General features: G+C 36.3%; 1 protein-coding gene across 2 annotated transcripts in view; it reads left to right on the top strand.

Annotated features, from left to right (window-relative positions):
- LOC105218902 (lipase 1) overlaps window positions 1-22390 on the top strand; it is a 148608-nt gene extending 126218 nt beyond the window's left edge. Inside the window, exons 1-5 of one of the 2 annotated variants that reach the window (XM_029044655.2) lie at window positions 13417-13785; window positions 20116-20293; window positions 20352-20566; window positions 20697-20975; window positions 21053-22389. In XM_029044655.2, the coding sequence (XP_028900488.1) occupies window positions 13663-13785; window positions 20116-20293; window positions 20352-20566; window positions 20697-20975; window positions 21053-21445 (1188 nt within the window). In that variant the 5' untranslated portion in view covers window positions 13417-13662 and the 3' untranslated portion in view covers window positions 21446-22389. Of the gene's footprint in view, window positions 1-13416; window positions 13786-20115; window positions 20294-20351; window positions 20567-20696; window positions 20976-21052 lie in introns of those variants that run through there. The other variant, XM_054227945.1, reaches the window with a different exon arrangement.
- The last annotated feature ends 252 nt before the right edge of the window (window positions 22391-22642 follow it).

The raw sequence follows: 22642 nt of genomic DNA, 5'->3' as shown, positions 1-22642 counted from the left end.
CATGAGAAACAAAACAAAAAAAATTTAATCAGACAAATAAATTTGTGAATTGTCAATAAAAACGCATCGAAAACACAAAATGTCGGTCAGAACGACTTTATTATTAACCCAAACGATTACCCTCCTCCCGCCCAACCGACGCGTGGGGCGCAGTCCGCATACGAGCGGAATTTGCCGAGTCTAGAAAGGCAAGAGATTTTTAAGCGTCCGGTTCTCAAACTGATCAGCTACAGAAAGAAACATTTCAACAGCTGAGATTTAAAAATATATAAAAACAAAAAGTTAAAAATTTCTGAATATTATTTATTAAGAGAAGACAAAATAGTTTTTTTGATGCTAAATATTGAGTCAGATGGATCAAATGTGCTGGAATGCGAATTAAAATCATGACATATTCGGCAGAATGGTTCATTTAACTCAAAATTTGTTCTAGAAGATTTTAGAAATAATGGTCTAAACTGCCTGGATGAACGCAATGGGACATTAAACTTAATATCAGACAAAAGGAATGAACTACAAACTAAACCATTTTCTGTAAGGTTTTGAAGTTCTCGACCGATTTCTTTAAAATTATTGCGCGCCTGTTTAAAAACTTTAAATAATTCAATATCTGTCGGTCTACACTTTAAACACGACCAGCGCAGACCCTTTCCATCGAGAATAGAATCTAAGATTCTACCTGTCAATCCAATCTTTGGTTCCACAATCCACAAATTGTGTTTTCAAGAGGTTTCAATACTTTGTTTACATCAGCTAACATCAAACAACAAGGATATAAAGAAAATTGCACAGTAGTTTTGAATGTAATCTCATGAAAGTACATAGGTGGAGGAAAAGTTTTGCAAGGATTACTCTAGTTCTCTGCAGAGTTCTGGTATAGAGTACAGCACTACTGGTCCATATAGAATGTATTTTACATGATTGCTTGGTGTTCTTAATTGCACTAATTTTGCAGGGTCAACCATATACACTTCATACATACATATGTATAAATTTATGAATATATATCAGCTGTCGCTCAGTGTTAAATGTATTGTTCAATTGACTGTCTATAAATTATGTGGCATGCAATGCATTAATTATGTCATTAACAGTGCATATGACATGGGATAGCCGGCGCTTGTGTTTGTGCAATTGTTCCGTGCAGATGACTATAAACGATGTTTTAACTGTGTCTGGTATATCGTGTTAATAAATATGAAGAGTTGTGATTTCGCATAATTTCCATAGTAGTCTATAATAAGACAAAAATATTCTGCGCTTCAACATGCAATTATTTTTATTATTTAAACTCTCGAAATATGTTGCAAAGAGTATATCGTCGGCTTAACGTGCAAAGGTGCTAAGTCCACTTATGGTCAAAATTGATATTTTGAAGAGATTCGATAGATAAATATAAAACACATCAGCTACAAAAAAAAAATGGTTTAGTTTATTTTAAAGCTATTTTGGGCAGTGGTGTGCAAAAGTGCTAAGTCCGCAACTGTCAAATCGCGCGGGCTAAGTCCACATGAAAATGTGATTGCTACCTAAAGTGTGCTTTGTCTTTTTTGCTAGGTAACACGGCCTGTGGAATCATCGAAGAGTTAGAAATGTAAAAGTCATGGGAGAGCGATGTAGCTGTAAAAAAGCCACTAGTTCTGCTGCTTTCCACTGTGCAAAAATTACTGAAGACCAAAGACAAGCATTGTTTAAACAATTCTGGCAAATGGACTGGAAAGAGAAAAAGACTTATGTAAATACATTGATTTAAGTAACAACTCCTGCAAGAATGCGAAATCGCAAAGATAAACACAAGAGCAGAAGGGGTCGAACATTTCAATACCAGGTAAGTGTCGAGCAAAAAAGTGTTAAAGTTTGCAGAAAATTATTCTTGAACACTCTTAGCATTGGCAGACGTACGGTGCTAAATTGGGTTAAGCAGCCTACGATTTCAAGAAACACTACACAGAACACAGAACTACACAGAAGAAAATTGTAGCATTGCGCGTGAATCTCTAAATTCGTTTTTCAATTCTCTGCCAACCATGGAATCACATTACTGCCGTGCAACAACTCAAAAAAACTATCTTTTGCCAGAATGGTCGTAAAAAAACAACTCTTCGAATTTTAGGTAGAGGATTGGTGTAATGTACATGGAAAACCCCCACTCTCTATTTCAGCATTTTATAACGCCTTTGCGGATCAAAAGCTCCCTAAAAAAGATCAGTGTGAAATCTGTGCGCGACATACTGTGGGAGATATTTTGGATGACGTCTTCAATCTTCACCAGGCAAAAAAACATGAAGCTAGGGAAGAGAAACAAAAGGACAAAATCGAAGAAACCTTCGTGTTTACTATTGATCTGCAAGCGGTCTTAATGGCACCAAAATCCCAAGAAAGCAGCTTTTATTACCGCACGAAGTTGCAAGTCCACAATTTGGTGTTTGATAAGTCATGTTTGATAAATCATGATGCTTATTGCTTCATATGGAACGAAGTAGAAGGTGGATTATCTGCCGAAGAATTTGCTAGCATTTGGGTGTACTTCATCGAGAATAAAATAATTCCAAATCTTACCGAGAATGCAGCTGCTACGAAAATTATTCTTTATAGTGATGGATGTACGTACCAGAATAGGAATGTTTCTATAAGTAACGCTTTGCTCAATACATCTATTAAACATGGCGTAATAATTGAGCAAAAAATACTAGAAACGGGGCACACCCAAATGGAAGCTGACAGCGTACATTCAGTTATCGAGCGTGTTATGAAACACCGAATTGTTAATGTACCAGCAGAGTATATTCAAATATGTCAGAATGCTCGAAAGAAACCTACACCTTATATGGTAGAATATTTGGATCATACTTTTTTCAAATGTTTCAAGGGTATACAATTTTTAAAAACAATTCGTCCTGGTCGCGGAAAGGGTGAATCAAAAGTCACCGATATTCGCGCGATTAAATACACACCGGAAAGGGAACTATTTTATAAATTGCGTTTTCCCGAGCCATGGAGCTATTTACAACAAAGAGTGGATAGAAGTGTTGTGCCAACGGATTCGCCTAATTTGCCACAGCTTCACCAAGAAAGAAGAAAATTAACAGCAAGAAAATACGCAGATTTGCAATATTTAAAAACTTCTTTGCCAAGAGACTACCATCAATATTATGACGACCTGCCACATGAGTGATATCTTCTTATTTTTTAATATATTTTTTTGTTTTGCTCAATTTATAATTTCCAAACAGCAATGAATTAAGGCTGAACTGAAATATTAACTTTTTGTGATACCTTAAAGTTTTAGGCTTAAACAAAGATTTTCCATTTAAGTACTTATATATTCCTTTAAACGACAGCAACGAAGTAAGACTGTATAATATTTTTTTGTGATAATAAAATACGCCATTTGCAAAAAAAACTGCAATATTTCTTTTTCGAAAATGTGCTAAGTCCAATACATCCAAGTGCAAATAACTCCAGAAAATGTGCTAAGTCCAAAAAAGGCCTATATAAAGGCGCTCATTAAATTTTTTATTATATTTTTTTTGTACTTAAATGAAATATCGCAGTTGACAAAACTGCGTTAGAAAAATAAAAAAAATTTTGAACTTCAATTTTTATTCAGTTTTTTTTTGTTTTATTTAATAATTCAAAAATGGCACTTAGCACCTTTGCACGTTAAGCCGACGATATGTTGTTTACCATACCATTATATATGTACTATAAGCTGTTTCGATGCGCTAAGTGTTGAAAAGTAGTAATAAACTGGTAGTTCTTGCGCTAACATGTCGTCGGTCGCATGCATCCACGCAATAAAACATTTTTATTACCCCTTACCATCGAGCAGTGTCATTGCATAACGTTTCCTTTAGGCAATTAAATTTTATTTCAAGTTAAAATCAATAAACAAAATATTTGTATTTTTTTAACGGTAGTTTGTCCTTTGAGCCAATCTCTGATTTAAAATGTGTCAAACAAAACTCATTTCAGGTAAAGGTTATACCACTTCACATACTCTTTTGCATCGAATTCAACACGATAATTTTTACACACATATTTTCTTGAAATTCTTGAAAGGTCACAACTTTAAACGCATATAATATAATTTTAATAATTAATCGTTTTATTTTACTTAACATAAAATAACGAATATCGTTTGAAAGCTAAATTAGTATTGTAATTGTATACATAAATCTTAAAATATGTGTTTTCCTTTCATATACTCGCTTATATAACTGACGTTTTTCTAGCTATTATTATCAAGAGAGAAATCTTCATATTGGACTAATCATTGATTCCACAGCGAGATCGAATCAACTTTATATCGTTTTTAAACAGCGCAAATTAATTTTTGTTAGTCTGTTTTTGTCCTTTCTTTCTAAAATACCAATTTAAAACATAATTTAGTCTGTCATTAGTAATTGTTTACATAATTACATTGTTTCATTAATTTCTTTTAAATTTCCGTATTAGCCTAGACAGACGGCAAAATTAATTCGGATTAACCGCGCTTTTAATCAGTTCCAAATATGTAGGTGACAGACGGCAGTAAAGCGAATTATAAACTCCCATAAACAGCTGATTGGCAATAATATTTCCATTTTGGTAAAATAAAATTGGATAGAAAGCAAATATTGCGGTTGTTAGCCGCACAATTAGTACAAAATCACTAATTATTAAAAAATAGTCATAAATACGTTATTATTAGATCTTCTATTTTAGAAAAAATTAGCATACGTATGTTTTTGTTAACATTTAATTGAAAAACAGCTGTCAGTATTGCAAATTTTCATTCACAATAGGTTAAAAGCGGCCATGTTTAACAATGTTGCCAACGAAAATGCCACGACCCCCCACTAACTCTCTAAAATTTTGAAGAATAAATGGAAGTTAGCAAACGAAGTTAACTGAGATAACTCTCGAATTAACCCCGATTAAAGCAGTTAATCCGAATAAACGCCACCGTCTGTCAGGAGTATAACTCACTCAGCAACGGATAGATATCGACGAAAATTTTCGATTTTGGGAATTTAGTGATTTCGAAATTAGCGATATCTATTAGCCGCGGAATGTATTTCATCAAGTCGGTAAGTGAGTTTACTTTGGTTCATTATATCGAACCATTTTTCGATCGAAACGGATTCTATGATAAGATATAATAATATATTTATACTCTCGCAACAAAGTTGCTAAAGAGAGTATTATATATTACACCCAAAACTAAACGAGTTAGATATAGGGTTATATATACCAAAGTGATCAGGATGAAGAGTGGAGTTCAAATCCGAATGTCTGTCTGTCCGTCCGTCCGTCCGTCTGTGCAAGCTGTAACTTGAGTAAAAATTAAGATATCTTGATGAAACTAGGCACACTTATTTCTTGGCACCATAGGAAGGTTGCTTTCGAGCAATAAGCAAAATCGGACCACTGCCACGCCCACAAAATGGCGAAAACCGAAAACACATAAAGTGCCATAACTAAGCCATAAATAAAGCTATGGAAATAAAATTTGGTATAAGGGATCGCACTATGAAGGGGCATATTTGGAAGTAATTTTTTTTTGGGAAGTGGGCGTGGTCCCGCCCCCTACTAAGTTTTTTGTACATATCTCGCAAACCAATAGAGCTATATAAACCAAACTTTCTGCAGTCGTTTTTTTTAGCCACTTCCTAATACAGTCCAAAAATGAAAGAAATCGGATCATAACCACGCCCACCTCCCATACAAAGGTTAGGTTGAAATTTACTAAAAGTGGGTTAACTCTCTAAGGAAAAACGTCAGAAACACTAAATTACACATAAGAAATGGCAGATGAAAGCTGCACTCAGATTTTTTTACAAAATGGAAAATGGGCGTGGCGTCGCCCACTTATGGGTCAAAAACCATATCTCTGGAACTACTAGACCGATTTCAATGAAACTTGGTTTGTAATAGTTTCCTTACATCCCAATGATATGTTGTGAAAATAGGCCAAATCGCTTCACAACCACGCCTACTTCCTATATACCAGAACTTTGAAGACAATCTGAATCGTTTACTTTACAATATATAAAGTAAGTACTAGTGAAGATATCGGTGCAGAACTTTGCACAAATACTATGTTAATAGTGTGGCAGCCTCATTCTAAAAATTGCCGAAATCGGACCATAGGTTTTCAAGGCCCCATATATCGAATACAAGGACCTCGGTGCTTCTAACCTAATATTATGGTTTCCAACTTTCAATGGACTTTATACAATATATATGACGAATATGTGGGTCAAATTGTGTATTATATAATATAAATAAAGTTAAATAAATAAATTGCGAGAGTATAAAATCTTCGGTTACACCCGAACTTAGCCCTTCCTTACTTGTTTTTTATTAATTTTATTTATACTTTTAGATTTTCTAAGCTTTTTTTGTAACATTCCATGCTTCTTGTTCAAAAATTTTATCGTAATGTTTTAATTTTCGATATCTATAAAATAGAAAGAAATTGGACCAGATTCCCAGACTCATACACAAATATAAGTATATACATATAGTTGTATTGTACTCATGTCTATTATATAATTAGTTGTTTTCAATATTATATTATTCTTGATGTTTCACATTAATATTCGTGCAACATATTGCATCCCATTTCATATTTTATGGTGCTCTTACTTATTCATTAAACTTAAACTGATCATTATGGTTTTTAAAAATTCAATAGGCTGCGCAAAAATATGCAAAAGTAAATAAAAAACGCATATGCAAATAAAAATTCGCATTTCAAATGTGGCGCTCAAACATGAATGTATGCAAAATTAATTTAATTTGCGACAACAACAATCACGGCACATTAAGACTCGTCGACGCCCTAGGCCTAGCAATACAAGCAAACATCAGAGCAATAATCATATGGAAATGCAAATGAAGCACCGGGAGTGTTAAATGGTTCAGTGGGTTGAGGGTGGCGAATAGTATTACGTAATGAATTGTTTCGAATGCCGCACCGCGCACTGTCAACAACAGATGTCAACGGTGCCGCTGCCAGCGAATATGTTGCAATAAAGGTGGTCGCGACCATCCACACCCGAAGCCATCATGGCGGAGCTGCCTTCATACCCATGTGTGTGCACAGCCACAATGGCGTGTGGATGGACGGGCGATGGAGCGGTCTCTCGATGTTGGCAGCTCTGTTGTTTACGCTGTCACGTTGTGGCTGTGGCATTTCAGTTTATTGCTCCATTTTTAAATTTGCATTGCTTTTATTTCGGCACTCTCATAAATGATGCACTTCACTTTAGTAGCACAACAACAATCTGTTGAGGGAGCGTTGAGAGGTAGGAATTGTGTTAACCGAAAAACAATGTGTAGGTGAGAACAGTAAGTGGCGATACAGAAACAGGAATGATAGAGACAAGATTGTGACACGCGACCTCATAAAGTTTCTGCATTAACCTGTTTGTTTGGTAGAGGTAAACTATGATAATTTCATAGTAATCATAAGCTTTCTCTTCTTGTTGTTCATGACGTCACGTACTAATGTATTCGTAAGTGAGGCACACTCCAAAAAAATATTGAAATGAAATTATCGCAACATATACTCGTATTTTAACAATTATTGATACATTAAGGCATACGACAGATAATATGTACGGTATGTATTGAAGTTTATCACATTCATAGGTTTCTCATACGCCACGACCGCCCGATCAATGTCAAGTTAATTTAAAATTGCCCCTGAGACTCGAATATATACGCGTTACGATTTCTATATCCCGTACGCCATTACTTGTCGGTTTTGTGGAATTAGATGACCAGCTTCTAAGCTTAAGAAAGTTTAAATTTGTAATTTATAAAAACCGAATTCATAGTTGGTTTATGGAACCCACTTCTGTCATTCTTTTCACCGACTGCACAGCACTGACAATTCGTCTGGCGTTTCTACTGACTATTCCTCACGGCAAGAGTTGTTGCCGCACGTACCCCGTTTTATTTAATAGTTCATAAATCATAAAGTTTCACTGTTAGTTGTTTGTGTGCAATCGCCGTAGATAAATACAACAACCATACTTACTAAATACTAAACAACTTCAGTTGAATACAACTGAATACAATGCAAGTTAAGACTGCATTCGCGTGTATTTTTACAGTACAAATGCACATTGCACAGCAATGTATATATGTAGTAAATATTGCGAAATTTTTATCATTTTGTTCTCGTACTCAATTTCTTCCCTTTCCTTGCACTTGCATCTGTCACGTTTCCACTCTTCAACAGCCCTAACCACACTTTCATCGTGCAACTTCGTGAGTCACCTCCTTGTGCAAACCGCTTGACTGTAGACATAATTTGTTGATGGCCCTGCTAGAATCATAAGTTAAAATTAAAATGCCAACACTTGGTGTGTGCAATGAACACGATTTGGGGTTGCACCGATTGTTTTGCTCTGAAAATGTAAATATACAAGTAAGTATATAAGTAAGGAAGGGTTAAGTTCGGGTGCTGTCTTACTATCATTATATTATGTATTTTGGAATTTAGTAAGAATTAAAGAACAAAACTGATATAGTTCCTACTTTCCGTACAACCTTATTCATGTTCATGCAGATCAGCGTCAAACGGTATTATGACACCCGTTCCGCCGACGCGAGCATTCTCATGCCTAATGCTGCTAATGCATGATTTCAATAATCATAATATGTGAATTACATGAACAAGAGCTCGGAGGATGGAGTCATATGTAGAAATTCACGTAATGGAAGATAGCTTCTGATTGTCATTTACTTGGGAGTGACCAGTAACGATACTTTTGCATGTGTCCTAGTATCCTCTGTATAGCCAACAATCATCCGTTTGGAAGCGAGCTAAAGTGATAAGGCGAATCACGCTTTCGCTTAGGGTTTGGGACCTACCACATAAAAACGAGTTACCAATGAAAAGGACCAACAGTCTCGGATGAGAGACCCCGATCTTGATGACGACCACTGCAAACATATTAAGGACTAGGATTTAAGGCCATGCACCTGGAATGTCCGGACCCTTAATTGGGAAGGTGCCTCTGCCCAGCTGGTTGATGTCCTCATTCAACTAAAGGCTGACATCAGCGCAATCCAAGAAATGCGACGGACGGGACAAGAACAGAAGAAGGTGGGTCCTTGGACATCTACTACAGCGGCTATATAAAGGAGCGCAAATTCGGTGTGGGATTCGTGGTGGGAGAGAGACTCAGTCGATTAGTTCTGGCATTCACTCCGGTGGATGAACGTCTAGCCACAATCCGCATCAAATCTAGGTTCTTCAACATATCGCTGATTTGCGCCCACGCACCAACGGAAGAGAAGGACGATGTGACCAAAGATACCTTCTATGAGCGCCTAGAACGTACCTATGAGCGCTTCCACGATGTCAAAATCGTGCTTGGCGATTTCAACGCTAGGGTTGTTAAAGAAGGTGTCTTTGGCACAACTGTCGGAAAATTCAGCCTCCATGACGAAACATCCCATCGGTGTCCGAAATATGGTCGTCTGTAGTACTAGATTCCAACTTAACAAAATACATCAAGCTACTTGGTGTTTTTGATCAGCATTGTAGCAGCTAACATACGCACCCGCGACTGTGCAGCAAAGCGCACACGTCAACAAACACCAGGAAGGTTCGACATCGAGAAGCTGCAATTACAACCGACAGCCAAACGATTTTCTACTCGACTCGATAAGGGAACCGTGGGACGGCATATCAAGTTCCTTACGTACAGCTCCAACCGAAATTATTGGCTTTCGGAAATGTCAAAAAACAGCTGGTATGATGAGAATTGTAGTTTCACAGTGGAGAGAAAACAGACTGCCTACCATGCAATGTTGCGATCGACCGCAATACGTGCGGGATGGGATAGATACCGGGATCTGAAGAGGGAAGCGAAACGCATTTGCAGACATAAAAAGAAAGAGGCCGAAATACGTGAGTATGAAGAACTTGACAAGATGGCCGACAGGGGTAATGCTCGAAAAATACTACGAAAATATCCGACGACTAACTAAAGGTTTCAAGACCGGAGCACACTCCTGTAGAACCCCCAGAGGTGATCTAGTAGTTGATGAAAACAGTATACTGAGTTTGGGGAGGGAACACTTCTCCAGCCTACTGAATGGCAGTATGGCAGTGAAAATACAACACAAGGAGATGGCGAACCCGATTCCCAAATTGACGAATATGGAACAGATGTTCCATTGTCTGACCAAGAAGAAATTCGAATATCAATTACCCGCTTGAAGAACAACAAGGCGGCGGGGCCGATGGTTTTCCGGCCGAGCTATTCAAATACGGTGGCGAAGAACTGATAAAGTGCATGCATCAGCTTCATTGCGAAAGAAAGTTTGCCCCACGATTGCAATCTAAGTGTACTCTACCTAATCCATAAAATGGTTACACCAAAACTTAACCCTTCCATACTTGTTGATACATGGATGAACTCGAGCAGATTATCCCCTAGACCAGAAATAAATGTAGGTAGTCGATCTTCATTTTAAATTTATAATTATATATTACTTCCTATTTATTTATTTATTAAAAAGTCAAAGAACTACAAATATTCTGAGAAAATAAAATTAAGGTCTGAACCGTCTCAAGAAAATTAAAATTCAGAGTCCTCATACATACTAATCATATGTACTAATGAACCATATTCAAATTTCGAACAGATAAAATTTGTGAATAGCAATTTCAGAGTGCAGGGATCTGTGAAATTCAGAATACTACGACGATCGAAATCCAATGAAGCATAGTTCCATCAAGATATCAAATTATCATTAAAAGCTCATTTTGTTACACCCTTTTCCATTTGTTCAACATGAGTAAGCGAACTTTTGTTCTTTGTGTGTATATTAATTAACTCCATTAAAATCAAATCAAAACCTAATTCCATTTTGTTCCAAAAACTGCTAAAGTACTACTTATTTTTTAATAAAAATTAAATGTGATCTTGGCCAACAATTAAGATACTGCACGCAATTTGGAAACTACCTTTAGATAGCCAAAAATCAATGAGTGCTAACCGAAATTGCATGTCTTTTCATTTTTGTGTACATATATGCTCATCGAATGTTGCTTTTAATTAGCTGGAATATCAGTGTTTGCAATTTCACTGCTGCTTTGATGATTGAATCGATCGAGATCAAAGCAAATACGAATGCACTTCCCGCATTTTGTAAACATAAGCGAAAGTTCGCAAATGGCTATCACATTTTCTGAATGAATTCTGAAAATGTGTGCAAGCATATAAGGAAAATATTTACAATTTCCTCGATATTCCCATAAAAGTTCAAAATAAGTAATGAGTATTCGCATGATTTTCTAAATATAAAAAATAAAATTTGCAGAAATGGATGGAACTATGGAATTATTTTTTTTTGTTTTATTTCAAGGGATTTGAGGGAGCATACAGCACACAAACGGTCTAGGAAATATATAATTTATTGAGTGACTAGTTGCGGTTTAGACCTACAAAAATTAACTAAATTGGAGGCAGCGCCGTTCTTAGGGTAGAGTGTCATTGCGCACGGCCTTGGTTTGTTACCGATAAATATAAAAAAATGCTAAGAACACAGCGAACGACTTTCAACAGGCAATGTATTTCTGCTAAAAACAGAAACTTTTTCATCAAATTGGGCAGATGATCGGAATCCTCCTTATATTTATTGGTAACTGACTTTGATTAACAACAGAATTTCATCGCTAACAATTCGTTTAATTCTATCGAACAAATTCAATTAAATGTTTGTATGTCTGACGACCATTCGAGAACCAGTTAGACTTATTGGTAAGTTTTGTTAGAGTGGTGACTTGTAGCTATTACAGTAGCTTAAGGCATGTCTGATAGAAGTTTGGAAAAAAGTTAAATGTCAATGAAAAACGAAACATAGAAGATATATGTATTAGGGCTCTTAAATTTATTCGATTAACCTGAAAATTATTCGAATATCCGGTTTTAATCGCAATGCTACGACTATTCGAATAGTCGTTCTACTGCGGTTATTCGAATAGTTATACTGTCACTATTGTAATAAATGAAAATTGTTTGAAATCCAAACAGTTTTTGATTTTTCCGAATCAGAGAGGACGTTCTCCATTGCTGGATACATTGTGACACCACGTAGAAGCTGCTTGCAACCAACAAATGTTAACCATTTAACTTTCTTATATCAAAATAGACGTTTTATGAAAAATACTGATTTAATAAATTCGCCCAGTTGAAATGGTTAAAAACTATTTTGTCATTACTTAATGGTTTCCGTGAAATCATTGTCATTTTTTGTATTTTAAAGCAAGTTTTTTGTTAGTTTTAATGTTTCACTTTTTCCAATAAAAATAGAAAATTAATGAACTTGCACTATTCGAATAGTCGACAACGATCGGTTAACCGAGTAGTCGAAAAAGAGCGATTAATCGAATAGTCGATGACTGACGACTATACGTATAGTGCAAATCGAATATTATTATTCGAATAATGCCCTATACGGTTAATTCGGTTGGTCGATTAATCGAATACCAAGAGCTCTAATATGTACTCATATTTTATATTTTATCAAAATTTTTGGTAATATTATTTATTTAAATTTTTTTAGCATTCACTATACTTATATATTTGAGTGAAAATAATGTTTTTCATCTCAGTGTTGGCAATGCTTAGCCGATTGTTTGTTTCAGTTACCAGCTTCATGCCTCGTTGCTCCCACTACAAGTGTAGAGCACGCAAAAACATTCGCAATGCAATAACTTAAATTATTTTCCTTATCAGATCTATTTTATGTACATGATGCGAATAGTAGCAATGCAATAACATCAAACACCATATGTGACTTTGTATTCCTACAACTAATTGCACTAAGGTGGTTTCAGTGAATGAATTGTATGTCTAGATCACATTTAGATTGGTTATCCATTGTATTCAAGATCGCTTTAAACAGTGAAGAAATATATGTAACACATACTATGTGTAATATATTTTTTCTTTATATGATTATTATATATAATGAAATTTTTTAAAACTTCACAGATTACAATTTATTGGTGATCAACAGCCATTTAAAATTGAATTGTCAAATGGTTTAAAATTGGGCGTGGTACTTTTGGTGTTGAAATAAGTTCAAAATTTAACCATTGAATGGGGTAAATTTTCTTCAAAGAACAGCTGCGAGTATATACAAGTACACATACATATACCTATCTGACATTAAACTAATGCAGTTTTGAATTACATTTAATGGCAAATTAATTTTTAATTACTTTAATTGTCAAAGCTAATGACAAGTAAACGAGCTCCGATATCGGTACAAAATCTGCTTTAAATTATTGGTTTTTTAATGTACCTGTATATTTGTTTAAAAAAAATATAGTTCCATTTATATATATGTATATGTATATATATTATATATAAATAAGAATGAATTAATGTTGATTTATTGACATTAGTAGAATTTCTACGCTTACCGTGCGAGTGTAGTGTTCACAGTATTTTGTGATTTCAGCGGAGATACTTCAAATAGTCGGAAAATTTGTTGACAACATTTGTTATTTTCCATCGTAGCATTAGAAGTGAAAAGTATGAAAATGAGTGCAACATTCCACAATTGAAATAAGTGTCAATAAATATTTAAAAAAATCGTTCCAAAAAACAACAAAAATTTTAACATAGAAAATCGTCAAATATGTTCAACTTGATAGCATGGAGCTACAGTCTTTACATTATGTTCTTCTTTAGCGTGGCTATAGCCGGCTATATGGAAGATAAATATTCGGCATCAGTGATAGAAGATAGCTCTTTGGATATGGTTAGTGCTAGCTATTAAATAAATAATGTTCGATGAGCTTGGCTCAACAAAAGTCAGTGTTTAACAGAAATACACAAAAATTAAATATTACAATACTCGGAAAATCAAAAAAATTGTAAAATACAAATATGTACTGTTTTGAAAGTGAACAATTTTCATCAACTATATATATGTAAAAGTTATCCTCGTCTCAATAAAAGTTATAGATATATGTAATACGCAAATGCGGGTGTGTAAAAACTTTCCAAGCAGTCAGTGTCATTCATTGGTAGAGATAAAAGATATTGAAACAAGTATACTCTCGTAATTTTTTAAACTTAATTTTATTATGAGAAAACTGTTTTGATAGATATTGTTTGAGGGCTGGATTAATTAATAAATCCTGTGAAATAATTTTAAAGGAAACCACATTTTCTTTAAAAAGCAAATATAGTGGTAGTGCTAGTACTTCGATTAAATTTTTTTCTGGAATTTATTTTTGGTGTGAATTTATTCATGGTTCGTCCTCATCGTTTGTTTTTTTTTTCTTTGGCAATTAACCAATTTAATAGAATTGTTTACGACATATGCAGATCTTTTAATAAACGTGGAAATTTCCCGATTAGACAGCCTCATCATGGTATACTTCGATTTGTTCCATTTTCTTCACCTATCAATTATTTTTCACGCGGAATTCTTGTTAAAATAAAAACTTATAAAGAAAAACAGAAAAAAAAATAAAATAAATCTAAAAAACCTAGCTTACTTTCTTAACTTGCCATTTTTTCATATTTTTATATAAAAACTTCACGTTTTCAATTGAAATACCATATTGGCTTTATAATTATTTCTCACTGACTCAAAATAAAATAACGGTATTCATCCGTTATAAATAATAAATTCCAAAAAAAATTTTATTTGAGTATGCCACTATATGTATTTGTTTTTTAAAGAAAATGTTGTATGAGATACTTAAGATTTATATTGTGTAATAAAGCAAACGGGATGTTTGAAAATCGTAAATTTTATGCGAGTTATAGGAAGTAATGTATCGATTTTACCTTGGGATTAAAGGGAAATGAGTCCAGTAAGTTTGGTGTATATGGCTTTGTTAGTTAGCGAGATATATGTACAGTATGCAAAATCGGGATAGATACCGAGAGCTGAAGAGGGAAGCGAGACGCATCTGCAGACAAAAAAAGAAAGAGGCCGAAATGCGTGAGTACGAAAAGCTTGAGAAGCTGGCAGACAGAGAGAATGCTCGAAAATTTTATGAAACAATGAAGCGACTTAACGAAGGTTTCAAGACCGGAGCATCCTCATGTAGAGACCAAGGTGGTAATCTGGTAACCGATGTCCAGGGCATACTGGGATTATGGAGGGAACACTTCTCCGACCTGCTGAATGGCAGTGAGAGTACAACACCAGGAGATGGCGAACCCGATCCCCCAATCGATGACGATGGAACAGATGTTCCATTACCCGACCATGAAGAAATTCGAATAGCAATTACCCGCTTGAAGAACAACAAAGCAGCGGGGGCCGATAGATTACCGGCAGAACTATTCAAATACGGCGGCGAAGAACTGATAAGGTGCATGCATCAGCTTCTTTGCAGAATATGGTCGGAAGAAAGCATGCCTGACGATTGGAATCTCAGTGTGCTCTGCCCAATCCATAAAAAGGGAGATCCCACAATCTGCGCCAATTACCGTGGGATCAGCCTCCTAAATATCGCATACAAGGTTCTATCGAGCGTACTGTGTGAAAGACTAAAGCCCACCGTCAACAAACTGATTGGACCTTATCAGTGTGGCTTTACACCTGGAAAATCAACAACTGACCAGATATTCACCATGCGCCAAATTTTGGAGAAGACCCGTGAAAAGAGGATCGACACACACCACCTTTTTGTCGATTTTAAAGCTGCTTTCGACAGCACGAAAAGAGCTGCCTTTACGCCGCGATGTCTGAATTTGGTATCCCCGCAAAACTAATACGGCTGTGTAAGTTGACGTTGAGCAACACCAAAAGCTCCGTCATGATTGGGAAGGACCTCTCCGAGCCGTTCGATACCAAACGAGGTTTCAGACAAGGGGACTCACTATCGTGCGACTTCTTTAACCTGATGCTGGAAAAAAGTTGTAAGAGCTGCAGAGCTAAACCGAGAAGGTACAATCTTCTACAAGAGTGTACAACTCCTGGCGTACGCCGATGATATTGATATCATCGGAAGCAACAACCGCGCCGTTTGTTCTGCTTTTTCTCGCATGGATAAGGAGGCGAAGCGAATGGGTCTGGAGGTGAATGAGGACAAGACGAAATATCTTCTGTCATCAAGCAAACAGTCGGCGCATTCTCGTCTTGGCTCCCACGTCACTGTTGACAGTCATAACTTCGAGGTCGTAGATAATTTCGCATACCTGGGAACCAGTATCAACAACACGAACAATGTCAGCCTCGAAATCCAGCGCAGAATAACTCTTGCCAACAGGTGCTACTTTGGACTGAGTAGGCAAATGAACAGTATAGTCCTCTCTCGACGAACCAAAATCAAGCTCTACAAGTCGCTTATCATTCCCGTCCTGCTTTACGGTGCAGAAGCTTGGACGATGTCAACATCAGATGAGACGACACTAAGAGTTTTCGAGAGGAAAATTTTGCTCAAGATTTATGGTCCTCAGAACATTGGCAACGGCGAATACCGCAGACGATGGAACGATGAGCTGTACGAGTTATACGACGACATTGACATAGTTCAGCGAATAAAAAGACAGCGGCTACGCTGGCTAGGTCATGTTGTCCGAATGGACGAAAACACTCCAGCCTTGAAAGTGTTCGATGCAGTACCCGCCGGAGGAAGCCAAGGAAGGGGAAGGCCTCCACTCCGTTGGAGGGACCAGGTGGAGAGCGACCTGGTTAAACTTGGGATCTCCAACTGGCGCCGAACTGCGAAGGAGAGAGAGAGGTGGCGCACTATCGTCGATTCGGCTATAACCGGCTAAACGGTTGCAACGCCAATCACATACATACATGCAAAATCGGTATACGTACACCCTATTTTTTCAGCGAAAATATACATTTTCAAACCAATTTTGAAAAGAATAACTAGATTTAGATGAAAAATGACTGCAGAATGCCAAATGTATTGATTTTTATATAAAAGTTAATAATATTTCCACAAAAACTAAAAATATAGCAAAAACACACGCAAAATACAAATGTTGCTAAAGAGAGTATTATAGTTTTGTTCACATAACGGTTGTTTGTAACACCCAAAACTAAACGAGTTAGATATAGGGTTATATATACCAAAGTGATCAGGGTGAAGAGTGGAGTTCAAATCCGAATGTCTGTCTGTCCGTCCGTCCGTCTGTGCAAGCTGTAACTTGAGTAAAAATTAAGATATCTTGATGAAACTTGGCACACTTATTTCTTGGCACCATAGGAAGGTTGCTTTCGAAAATGAGCAAAATCGGACCACTGCCACGCCCACAAAATGGCGAAAACCGAAAACACATAAAGTGCCATAACTAAGCCATAAATAAAGCTATGGAAATAAAATTTGGTATGAAGGATCGCACTATGAAGGGGCATATTTGGATGTAATTTTTTTTGGGGCCCCGCCCCCTACTAAGTTTACATATCTCGCAAACCAATAGAGCTATATAAACCAAACTTTCTGCAGTCGTTTTTTTAGCCACTTCCTAATACAGTCCAAAAATTAAAGAAATCGGATCATAACCACGCCCACCTCGCATACAAAAGTTAGGTTGAAAATTACAAAAAGTGGGTTAACTCACTAACGAAAAACGACAGAAATACTAAATTTCACATAAGAAATGGCAGATGAGAGCTGCACTCAGATTTTTTTACAAAATGGAAAATGGGCGTGGCGTCGCCCACTTATGGGTCAAAAACCGTATCTCAGGAAGTACTCGACCGATTTCAATGAAACATGGTTTGTAATAGTTTCCTTACATCCCAATAATATGTTGTGAAAATTGGCCAAATCGCTTCACAACCACGCCTACTTCCTATATACCAGAACTTTGAAGACAATCTGAATCGTTTACTTAACAATATATAAGGTAAGCACTAGTGAAGATATCGGTGCAAAATTTTGCACAAATACTGTATTTATAGTGTGGAAGCCCATTTCTAAAAATCGCCGAAATCGGACCATAGGTTTTCAAGGCCCCATATATAGAACATGAGGACCTCGGTGCTTCTAACCTAATATTATGGTTTCCAACTTTCAATGGACTTTATATGACGAATATGTGGGTCAAATTGTGTATTATATAATATAAGTAAAGTTAAATAAATAAATTGCGAGAGTATAAAATGTTCGGTTACACCCGAACTTAGCCCTTCCTTACTTGTTATTTAATAACTTCGTACAATCGCCTTTGCATTGATTTCCCCAACTTTTTCATAAGTTTTGGGGATAACTTCTTGTAGTTCTTTTGCAATGATTCTTTAAGTTGTTTCCAGTCCCTAATATTGTAAATTTGCAATCCTTTTTTAACTATAGACCATAAATTTTCAATTGGGTTTATATCTGCGATGACAAAATTGATATTAGCATAAGGTCCAAAGACGAGTATCCAGCGCAGTATATTGGGGTTATTTTTATCTTGGTGAAACAGATATCGATCCAAATTTATCTGCACTTTGGTTGAAATTTTTTCATAGAATATCAATGTATTTCTTGGCATTCATTATTCCGATGATTGGGATAAGTTTTCCTACTCCAGCTGCAGCAAAACAATTTACGCTGAAAAAATAGGGTGTACGTATACGGATTTTACATACTGTACATATGCAAACAACCTGTTAGCGGTCGGTTTCATCGAGAGATTGACCGATATTTCTGATAAAAATCAGACATTTGCACTTAAATCGTGGGATCTGGGAGCTTGGTGTTCGTTTTATAACGGGTGATTTTTTTGAGGTTAGGATTTTCATGCATTAGTATTTGACAGATCACGTGGGATTTCAGACATGGTGTCAAAGAGAAAGATGCTCAGTATGCTTTGACATTTCATCATGAATAGACTTACTAACGAGCAACGCTTGCAAATCATTGAATTTTATTACCAAAATCAGTGTTCGGTTCGAAATGTGTTTATCGACAAATTTTGTTCAGCGATGAGGCTCATTTCTGGTTGAATGGCTACGTAAATAAGCAAAATTGCCGCATTTGGGGTGAAGAGCAACCAGAAGCCGTTCAAGAACTGCCCATGCATCCCGAAAAATGCACTGTTTGGTGTGGTTTGTACGCTGGTGGAATCATTGGACCGTATTTTTTCAAAGATGCTGTTGGACGCAACGTTACGGTGAATGGCGATCGCTATCGTTCGATGCTAACAAACTTTTTGTTGCCAAAAATGGAAGAACTGAACTTGGTTGACATGTGGTTTCAACAAGATGGCGCTACATGCCACACAGCTCGCGATTCTATGGCCATTTTGAGGGAAAACTTCGGAGAACAATTCATCTCAAGAAATGGACCCGTAAGTTGGCCACCAAGATCATGCGATTTAACGCCTTTAGACTATTTTTTGTGGGGCTACGTCAAGTCTAAAGTCTACAGAAATAAGCCAGCAACTATTCCAGCTTTGGAAGACAACATTTCCGAAGAAATTCGGGCTATTCCGGCCGAAATGCTCGAAAAAGTTGCCCAAAATTGGACTTTCCGAATGGACCACCTAAGACGCAGCCGCGGTCAACATTTAAATGAAATTATCTTCAAAAAGTAAATGTCATGAACCAATCTAACGTTCCAAATAAAGAACCGATGAGATTATTTTATGCGTTTTTTTTTTTAAAAAGTTATCAAGCTCTTAAAAAATCACCCTATATAATGTCTTGTGCAAGAATCAGATTGAATTTTAAATTGTGTCATATAAGAAGCAGGCGTGGTTGTAAACTGATTTCGCCCATTCTAAATCTGTAACATCAGATATTGGCAATATATAAACTTGGCTACTTAGATTTGGGATCTCCATATTATTTTTCTGGACAAATGCAATGCTTCTGATGCTTTTTTGTAATGATTGGAAAACTAGCGTAACCCTCTGTACCAAATTTGTTTTCGAATTTTATTTTTGGCTTAGTTATACCACTTTATAACTTTCCCCCTTATATATATAATACCATACCACATCAGAGTGCCAAGGAAAGTTACTTAATATCGTAATTTTTACTGAAGTTGACGAAGATGGCTAAGAACTTTTGTGAAAAATTTCTGAATCAGATACAAAAAATATTACCAAATATTATAACACATTAGTACTTGTCCTTCAAAATATAATGCAAATATTTTGTTTTTATTTGCTTGTATAGTTAGGACTCACTCGAAAGTATGGCTACCCTTTGGAAAGTCACTACGTCACTACCGAAGACAAGTATATCTTACGTATGTTTCGTTTACCGCGTCCAAATGCACGACCTATTTTTCTAATGCATGGGCTTCTGGATAGCTCCATTACTTGGGTGCTAAGTGGACCGTGGGGGGCGCTCGGTGAGTTGATGTATTTGCTAAAATAGTATATGGTTATTGTTGCGTGCATAATTTTCAGGTTATTATCTCTACGATCTGGGCTACGATGTGTGGATGGGCAACGCACGTGGCAATTTCTATTCTCGCAATCATTCGCATTATAATCCGGATAACGACAAGTCATTTTGGCGTTTCAGTTGGCATGAAATTGGTTTTTATGATGTGCCTGCCTCGATCGATTACGTTTTGAATAAAACGGGCTATGACAAAATGGCATATTTTGGACATTCTCAGGTGAGAAGTGAAAGTATGACATAAATATACTCTTTTAATATTTCAGTAGAAGAATTAGTATAAGTGTAAGTGTAAGAATTAGTATAGATTATGTATCGGTCTCTTAATGTGTATATATATTCTTCTGAAGGGCACCACATCCTTCTTTGTGATGGCTTCTATGCGTCCGGAGTATAATAAAAAGATTACCCTCATGAGTGCCCTTGCACCAGTGTCGTATATGAAAAATGTAAACGCACCATTGCTGCCTATCATGCGAAATTTAATGGCTATATCCGGTAACACGATTACTGAGTTCCTGCCACGTTCTGAACTGTGGAGAGCATGTTTTCGCTCCAAAATGACCGAAGACACATGCTTTGATTACATGTTTCAACTATTGGGGAAGGATCCCAAAATGTGGAATGCGGTGAGTCAGAGTTAAGGCAGTTGTCAAAATAATATTTCACAAATAATAAACCATAATAACTGTGTTTTTAATCGTAGACGATGGCGCCAGTTTACATGTCCCATCTTCCAAGTGGTTGCAACTTGAAGCAATTCAAACACTACGTGCAACTGATTGACTCTGGGCGTTTCTGTCAGTATGATTACGGATCAACGGAAAATCTCAAGCGTTACAATAGCTCTCACCCAAGAGACTATCCTATCAAAAAGATCACCGCACCAGTGGCACTATATTATACCTCCAATGATAACCTCAGCGGTTTTAAAGATGTAATACATCTGTCAAAAGAGCTACCAAATGTTGTAGAAAATTGCCTTTATCCCTATAAAAAGTGGAACCACATGACTATGGTGTGGGGTCTGGAAGCACGCGAACTGACTCACAAACATATGGTGGAGCTGATGAAGAAATACGAACCACAATCCATGTAATGTCTTACATTGTAATGTGTACATTGGAAAATTAAATTGAAGAAATATATTAGTACTAGCAGACCCGACCACACGTTTTTGTGGCTAAGGTATACATTAAATTAGTAAATTTTTCAATATAGTAAACTTACGCTTAAAAAGAAAACGTTATAGCCGGTATATTGATTGAAATACATTATTGTGGATCTGTATTAAGCGTAAATCATCATAGTTTGTTAAATTTAATTTTTTTTTAATCGTATATTGAAATGAATATGTAACAAATTAGCAAATCTGCTGTAAATGCATTTTTTAATAACATTCGGTAAAAGTAATACCTTTTCGAGGTCTATCCCACCTCTATCGTAAGCGAGATCTTTACGTATGACGTTCAAACCTGCACACCTCAGAAGATTTTAGTTGCTGTTTAACTTGGTTTCTTGGGCCGTAGCTATTGATAAGCCCCTCGGGCTCATAAAATCACTGTAACACCAACCTGTGCAGTAATTGCATCTGACTGAGGTCACGTTCGAACATATTGCGGGCGGACACTAGGACCAGTCTATACGAGCGGACTAAACTTAAAATAACAAATCAAATCGTCGAAATAACAGCCCTTGGCTGGATAAAATCCGGGACAATTCCAGTAGCAGAAAACCGGCTGTCGTTGGAATTAAATTTGGCGGTCGTTACACAAAGCTGAAAAAGCGGCGACGTTGAACAAACGCGCTATACATCGCTTACAAAGTATTTTATTGTGTAAAAAATGTTAATACAACCTATGAGTAACCAATGATGTCAATTAACGACTCGTATCTTTTGAAGGTAAGGTCTAATAAAAAATCAATTAACTTAATTCTGGGTGTTCCCTCCAAAATAATCGCAATTTTCAACCTACCTGGTATAATTGTCGAGTTTTAAAGCTAACACAACAACGTAGTGACAATTCGTGGCTGAGAGACACTGAGAGTTCGAATTCCTGTATACCGATCTATGCCTAATATATATATATATACTGTGGAACTTCTCTAACTCGAATCACCATAGTCCACAAAAAAACTTCGAGTTAGAGAGAGATTTCGAGTTATAGAAATTTTCATTAAAACATAAAATTTTTCAAAAAGGCATAAAATATAGGTTTATACCCAGCCTTATTTATTTACTTCGGAATAAGGTTTATGAACATTCATCAAAACATGTATTTGTTACAGTTTGCTA

Source organism: Zeugodacus cucurbitae, chromosome 3, assembly GCF_028554725.1.
Source record: "Zeugodacus cucurbitae isolate PBARC_wt_2022May chromosome 3, idZeuCucr1.2, whole genome shotgun sequence".
NCBI classification, from domain to species: domain Eukaryota; kingdom Metazoa; phylum Arthropoda; class Insecta; order Diptera; family Tephritidae; genus Zeugodacus; species Zeugodacus cucurbitae.
Note: the sequence above shows the minus strand (reverse complement) of the source record. Positions and strands in the feature narration are given on the sequence as shown.